At 40.5% G+C, this 8,043-nt stretch overlaps 1 protein-coding gene across 2 annotated transcripts in view; it reads right to left on the bottom strand.

Moving 5' to 3' along the window:
• Window positions 1-6,402, bottom strand: part of LOC131880792 (equilibrative nucleoside transporter 1-like) — a 27,571-nt gene extending 21,169 nt beyond the window's left edge. For both annotated transcript variants that reach the window (XM_059227492.1, XM_059227493.1), the window contains exons 1-2: window positions 5,387-6,402; window positions 4,711-5,190 (exon numbers count right to left, since the gene is read on the bottom strand). In XM_059227492.1, coding sequence (XP_059083475.1) covers window positions 4,711-5,190; window positions 5,387-5,900 — 994 coding nt within the window. In that variant the 5' untranslated portion in view covers window positions 5,901-6,402. The remainder of the gene's footprint in view (window positions 1-4,710; window positions 5,191-5,386) is intronic.
• Window positions 6,403-8,043: the final 1,641 nt, after the last annotated feature.

The following is an 8,043-nucleotide window of genomic DNA, read 5'->3' as shown; positions in this document are numbered from 1 at the left end:
TCGAAAATCCAGGCTAGTTCGAACAATGAAGTCCACTTCTCTTCTTTCTCGGGCCCCTTTATTGTTTAATTTGCTTCCCTCTTATATTCGTAGCGAATACGTAGGCCTTGTTGATCCGGTTGCATCTTTCAAGTCAGACTTGGACAAATTTTTAGATAGCATTCCAGATCAGCCCTACATTCAAGGACTAGCTCAGTTTGCCAACTCAAATTCGTTGGTAGACCAAATATCATATAAAGGTTGAAAGGTAATAAATAGACGAATCATAACCTTTCATTTTGATAGCACTGGGGATAACAATCCCTGTAGCACTTGGAAAAGCCCTTGAAGAATCAAACCAAAAGAGGAAGAAGAAAAACTAATGTTAGCTTCTATGACAGAGGCTGTCTATAATACTTTTCTCCAGCTTTTTTCTTTTTGCATTATTTTGCTGCTGTTTTTGCATCCTTTTTGGAGGTTTTACCATTTTGGCACAAAACGTCAAGCTTTTTGAATAGATTTTTCTCATTCCCTTTTGAAAATAGAAATGCTGAAACAGAAATGGTTAACAATCAGTCCTTATATACTCCTTTGATATTTTTGCTGCTTACTAAGGTTTGAATGTTTTGCTTTGTGAAGATTTTGTCTCTTTTGCTTTCGGAAACAAGTTGGTGTCAATATTTTGCCTCTTTCCAATATATGGGCATAGGATTATGTAAAAGAGAAATTGCTAATTAACTCATTACGATTGATGCATCAATGATTTACTATACTCTGTAGCATAATCAGGTAAAACTTCGCCATGACACAGGCTGTTCAAGTTTTTAGTTTTTCTTTCGCAATCTGTCGCACTTTAACTTTCTTCATTTGGGCTGACTGGCACACTTAGGCAAGAAATAAGACTTGCTTTAACCATTCCGTGGAGTACTTGAAACGAGATTTTTGCCCCCTTCTCCAATCTATTTTTGACTGTCTACCTTTCGTAAAATTTCGCTCATTCGTCATAAACTTTAGCTTTTGAACATGTTACAAATGGTAAACAGAGTTGAAATATCAGTTTTTTCAGCAGTATTTTACGCTGTTCTTTGTATTTTAATGGCAGTTTTAACACATTATTTGGACAGCCCTGGTAATGGATGAGAGAGCAGGAGATCATTATCATCAGGCCGAGCGAGAGAGCTGCCATCTGACTCCTTAAGAAACCAACAAAAGGACAGTAAAGTAGCATTTCTCTTACGATATAAATGACTCGTAACTATAACTTAATCTTACACAATACTCAAGATCATCACTGCAAACGGCCTCCAAAAAGTATGATGCTACATAGAATGAAGTAAAACCTCAAAAAAATAAAGTTAATCCAAATTCCCTCACCGAGCGTACCATTTGATGATCTAAAAGTCCTTCCTCTGGGAGTTGATACTTACGCTTTTCCTAAAGAGACATCATTTCAAAGCATCACAAAAACGTTGTTTTTTTTTATTATAGCCTTTGATATCGTATTTGTAATTGTGGGATTTGAATAACACGGCAGGGAGCCAAGAAAGATTATTAAGATTCCAGTGACTTTGTTGCAAGACAATCAACTTTGATTATTTGTTGGAAAGAGCAAATGAAGTCATTTTCTGGACATTTGCTTGGGAGCAAATAATTGGTCTCTGAGTTACGTATTTGATTTATTTGAAAGAATTCTTGACGTACGCAACACGTCCCACATGCAGTTTAATTGTCAGTTTTTTTCTCTATTAAATTGATACCCATATTGTTCTAGCCTGAGTTTTTTGCCTGTTCTTGCCTCAAAGTACTACTCATTAATGATTTAATCTATATCATTGAACTTTCAGTTGGTGCTTTCTTCGAAAAAAAAAACATTTTAATCTCGTCAAATCTCGGTCCAGCTGGTCTGCTTGTACGTGCGTAGCTCCTTTTAAATTCGTCATGGTTCAACTCTGACTTTGATTCATTGATTGATTGAGTGTATTTGGAAGGTCGTAGAATACATTGATTCTCTTTTATCGACCCCTTCAATTTGAAATGACACGACACTTCTTAAACATTGTCTACAATTTTAAAGGAAATCACCACCCTAGAAAGGGCAGAAATATCATCTTTTTATTCTTGTCTTTCAAAACTTCAGCATGACTTCACAAGCCCAGATATTTTTTATATACGAGCTTTTCTGATGGTACGTCTTGAATGTCTGAAGGGAGGTCCTCTCATGATTCTACGATACGTGCTAAGAGAGACAGAGAGAGCCTCCAACGGTTTGGGTGGGAACTTCCAAGATTGACTCTGCCTTGTCGCCTTGTGTCCCTGGTCCTGAGCAATTTTTGTGCTTGTGAGGGTGTGTGATTCCACTAGAAGTTGGCCATCGGTGTAGCCGACATTTGATGGACAGATACTGTTCTTCGGTCCTTTTGATCATTCCCAGGAGCGGTAAGGAAGTCAGCAAAAAATGTGATGAGTCAAATTGCAGTTCTAATTAACGATTAGATTCCGCTACCTTTTTTAAATGAACCTGTTATCTATGAAGAAAATTAAGAGATTGGTTAAATATTCATCACACCAAACACAGTTTTTCTATCTTTAACTCTCGGCGACAAGGGAAGGAGATTCCCTCTAAGTCATGGTGTATTCAATTATGGTGTGATAACTCTAAAGGTGTAAACCAAAGACAATGAAATTTTTCCTCCATGATTAAACGTTGCCTAATCCTTCATGTTTAAAGTGTCTTCATACACGATGTCCTAACCCGGGAGGAAGACAAAGCGGTAGCGAGAGATTCGGTATCTAATGTTAAAAAACGCCACGAATTCAACGATATAAATAACAAATTAGAGAATGGCTAACAACAGTCCTTTGTTTTAAATCAATCGCCAGCTTTGCACAACTTGTTTTCATGCTTTCTTCGACGGTTCTTTACCTTAGATGACTCAATGTTAAGTTTCTAACGGGACTCAAATCGTTTGTTTGCTAAGGATCCCAGATTTGCCTTAAGGTGCATGGCTTCATTAATCTTAATACGCCATGACTTACAGGGAATCTCATCCTCTTGTACTCGAGAGTCAAAGATAGAAAAAGGTTTATTTCGTGTGGGGAATATTTAACCGATCTGTTAATCGATAACCCGTTCATTTGAAAAAAGTAGCGGAATCTTATCGTTTATGAGAATTCCTACTTGACACATTTTTTAGCTGACTTCCTTAATGCTTCTGGGGATGATCGGGAAGATATTTCAATTAATTCAAGCCCAGCTTTAACAAGTTAAAACTAGCCTATGGTGACCAATTTGTGGCTAAATGATATCTTTTCACGGGAAATCGAAGGTTTGGGGGTAAAAAACTGATTGGTTTGCGTTACCAATGGGAGGTTCATTGAAAAAAGTGAATGATTATTTTTTGAAACATTTTTTACAAGTGCTTTCCCCAAAAAAATTTTAAGTTCCGCGAATTACCTTTTCTATTGGTTACGACAACGCAAGGAAGTACGGACCATACGTATATGATTTTTCAACTCTCGTACAAGACAATAGGAGACTCAGTATGCGCCCGAGAGACGCCTTGAGCTACTAGTTCAAGACAATAAGAAGCACTGAGGACATTTCAACACTTGTAATTTATTTACTTTACATTAAAGCTATGGTGTCTTGGCTTGAGGCTAAGGTGTTGGCGAAAGCCAGATAGACATTCTCCATCGTTTACTTGTCAGCCTCCTCGGCTCTCACTCTATCATCAAAGCCCAGACATTGATAAACGATGGCAATTCCACAAGACTAGTTCTCCAGCACCTGAGACGTTTTCGCGTCTATTACTCAAACTTGAGAGGCCCATAGTTACCATTTAAAATAACAACTAAAATGATCCAGGGAGTGGCTGCCAACATCATGCCAGGTTTTGGGAAATGCAAGCATAACATTCTTGCGTTCAATCGATATTTGGTTCTCAGTATGAGTTTGCATTTGTACAGTAACAAATTACTGGCTTTTGGATCTACCATCAATAAATGTTTCACGCTTGTGAAACTCTAAAACCCTGAACCCTAAATGGGACAGCATATATATGTAACATTGAACAAATTGTAAAACTATTGTGATCCAATGAGAAGCAGAATCTCGCAATAAAGACTTTAAAAAAAAGTTTAACTAATTAAATATTCAAGTGCAACTTTTGGTTATTTGGCGCTGCTTCGATGGCTTTTTCTCTGATAAGGCAAGTTAAGTGAATTCATATTTTGAATATTTTAACTAAATGAAATACTTCAATTCATTTATATTTACCACATAAATATTTAAATGAAAAAAAGACGATAAATCTGACATTTCTTTTCGGTTTTAAGTTTTAAATGGTTGATACTATGAATGGTTAGACAAATCGTTGATCAATCGCTTATAGATCAAACAAACAAGTGATAACACAGGAACTAGCCCATCCACTGGAAAGTTTTTCTCGTAAGTAGTTTGTCAATTAAAAGACTTATGATACGAGTCCACACAACACGCTTTCAAGGAATAAATCCTTCATCTGGAACTACTTGGGATCACAGTCCCGGGCCAATTAAGGCTCTCTCTCTTCCGTTAAGCTCGAGTTTTTGAGCAGAAACTTGAGAACAATTACAATTTGACATGAAAAGAAGAATGGAAATATTGTTGTATTGTCTCTACTGCACAATAGCCTTCCACAACGTCTTCACTTATTCAGCCACTTGTTTTAGAATGGATTGTACATGACTTACCGCTAGGGCTATTTGGGTTGGAATATCCGTCATGGCGATTCAGTTCATTGGGAATGATTTCAAAATTTCTCGTCGACTTTCTGGACTGCTCGTTGTAGTAGTCAGGATCGTCAAAGGATTCGTTTCCATAGTATTCTTGCTCATCCACTTCACTCGCTCTTCGTTCTCGAACAGGCCCAAAACCATTGGGTATCAATGGAGGCATTGGTAAGACTGGACTGATGAATGGCGACCAATCCCCTTCACCGAAACCATTCTCCAACGATGAGGGTGATTCCGCCAGGGAGAATGGATCACTGTCCGTGTTCACAATGAGTGGAGCCACGGGAGACAATGAGAATGGGTCATCATCCACGTCCGGGTTGTCCAAATGACGTTCTGAGGCTGAAGTGCGTCGACTGTGAAGGCGACTTCCTCCGGTTATTGATGCTCGATAGTTGGAGACATTGGTGGGAGAGTTAGCGATCTGCTGGATGAGCTCTGAAATGGTCAAGAAATATGAGGAAATAAGGTTGACCGCTCTGAATATTACACTTATTTCAAGTTCTTTTCTCCATGACGTGAAAGAATTCAGGGATAGTTTAATTGCCAGAGATGCATCATTGCCTTGGAAAAAAATCATTACTCAGTACTGCACATATTTTCAAGAAAATACACGTAGACGTCATTTCGTTACCTTTGATTTCCTTATCGCCCTCCATGAGCTCTTCAGTCATGTTCCTCGCGGCACAAAGGTCTTCGTTAGAGATGGAATAGGTGGGCTCGTCATTGCTGATGTAAGATTCCACGCTTTCCTCTCTCTGGAGACCGATGACCTCATCCATCATGTCTCTGTCACTCTCGGAGGCACTCCCTCGATAGTCAAAAGTAGGCGTGAAGTGACCCCTGGCATTCCGGGGCCCATCACCTTCACTGGGCGAGGTCAAACTGAAGTGCGAGTAGCTATCACCAGAGAGATCCCCCAAGAGATCATCGCCACTGGAGTTTCCGGCCATTGCTGCCATACTGGTGGCCCTTCGAACAATGGCATTTTCAGGCAAGGACTCCAAATCGGTGTCGTTAGGATGACTGAGCACATCATCGAAGGAACTATCTTGGAGGAGGCGACTCACCCTCATATCCGGAGAGCTTGGATAGAATCCGGCTTCGTCATAGTGAAGGTCATCGAGGCCTCTATTAAACATCACCATTATGGGTTAGGCACAATATTGATATGTTTTCTTCGGGTTCTACAGGCTCCTCTTAATACACTTCTAGTTTGGTCAAGTCCCCAGTGTCATATGCTTGATTAGATTAGGGATCGCCCGTCTATCGTACAGAGGACATTGGTAGAGATGAAGTTGATGCTGACGCCCCAAGGGATCAGATCACCATTTACACTGTTGGGAACGATAATGATGCTTGAACAAGAAGGCTCAGTTTTGGACCTGAAGGCAGATATGATTGGTGTAGGCACAGTTATTGGAAGACTTGGTAAGCACTTTTTTTTAAAGATCGGGTGGGGCACCTTATCACTCCATGAAAAGCATTGAGGCCAAGTTTGAAATGATGACACGTTGCTCCTCCATCGATTCACAATGGCATTGGAATTGGAGTTGAGCTATTCCAACCATTTGGGCGATGTCAGAAACCCCCAACGGCCTGGCCCCCCTAAGCAAAAGAAGGATCTTTTTTCCTTCGTCTTCTCTAGCCAAAGGGACCACCGACCTCTATTGTAGCTGTTGTTGTCATAAAGTGTGCCCTCGAAATTTCTCCTCCGAAGCAAGCTTCGTGGAGAACTCGAGTAGTGGAGTAGTAGTGTAAGCAGGAGACTGGCGGTGGCCCACTTCTTGTTTTTCAGGGCTCTTCAGTGGTCCCTGTTCCAATTGTAAAGGACGACAGGGCATCGCCCACTAGATGGCGAATCCTGCCAGCCGTCTTGCTGTGCTTGCTGCCTTGTCTTCTCCTTTGGTGTGGTTCTTCTTCTTCCTCTTCTTCTTCTTCTCTTCTTTTTCTTCGTGCCTTCGTTTCGTAGCCTCAAAAAGCTTGTGCCCAATTTCACTCACAAGGACGGGAGGACCAGGGTGATGCCTTGGGGCTTTTCAAGAGGAGATCCTACTAGGGATTCCCCTTCTGCTTTTTTCCCTATCTCTCTCTCCCTTTCTTTCCGTCTTTCTTTCTTTCTTTCTCGATCCGTTTATTTAGTGTTGCACCGTACTTTGGCGCACTTCCCAAGGAAAACTTCAGAGACCGGAGTGGTTAGGCAATCTTGGTTTCGATAAGAGCCTATACCCCACACTTCAGCACTTAAAGCACATGTTTCATTCTCAAAAGATGTTTGTTGCTGAGCAAAGGATCAGCAATTAAACAACGTGGAACTTTTGTGCGTTATCCTTGGCGATTGGAGCACTTTGATTGCTTCTTTTCACGTCCACCCATCACTAACAGATGACTTTGGAACAAGTTCCCACTCCTGCAGGATCATTTGGTACCCAACCAAAGAATACAAAAGGAAAAGGGAAGCTTGATCTCGAGTCGGCCTTGGCCAATGGGCATCAAGGATTCAAGCTTGGGCCTAACATGATAGGAGTTAATCAAGTGGCATATCTTCGTGGGCTTTTCTTTCTTGTGCATGTGCTCCCATTTGCTTGCCAGGGATTCCCCTACAGGATCCCAAATTGAGGCTTGTCCAAGGGAAATTGGACCCAAATCCTGGTGAAAACTCCGACTAATTACGTAACTACTGGTAGGTTTCATGTCTTAGGGTTTGCTAATTCCTATTACAATCAACAGGAAGCAAAACATTGGTAATTGATCAGTCCGATTTAATTAGCGAAATATCCAATTACGCTCCGTTACCCAAAGTATCTTAAACTTGGTATAAAAGAAGTAGTTGTTGGTAATTTCATATTTGAAATAAAAAAGAGTTGTTAAACCTGCAAAGTTAAAGCTGTTAAAGCTGCAGCTGGGCTATCCCTGCCGTCATGCGTTTGATTTTAACAAAAAAAACCAAAATTATTTTGTGAACAAGAGCCACATGCAATAACACAAGGCTCCAGAAGAGAATCAACTCTCTCATAACATCCGTATCAATTCAAAACGTGTCCTAATGTCCGTTCAGACATACGGATGGCTATACAGCACCTTCAAATTCCGAGACCCATTTACTATGAAAACTTTATATAAATCAATTGTACAGCCGCACTTGTAGTATGCGTCCCCGGTTTAGGCTCTCAGGACCGCAGCTGGTCTAAATAAGATTGAAAGAGTGCAGAGGAGTTTCACGCGAAATATTGCAGGCATGAGCCATTTAAGTTATTGGGATCAGCTCAAATCCTTGGAACTTTACGGAAC

The sequence above is a fragment of the Tigriopus californicus genome, chromosome 5 (assembly GCF_007210705.1).
Source record: "Tigriopus californicus strain San Diego chromosome 5, Tcal_SD_v2.1, whole genome shotgun sequence".
Classification (NCBI taxonomy): domain Eukaryota; kingdom Metazoa; phylum Arthropoda; class Copepoda; order Harpacticoida; family Harpacticidae; genus Tigriopus; species Tigriopus californicus.
The sequence above is the reverse complement of the archived record's forward strand: the minus strand, read 5'-3'. Positions and strand labels throughout refer to the sequence as shown.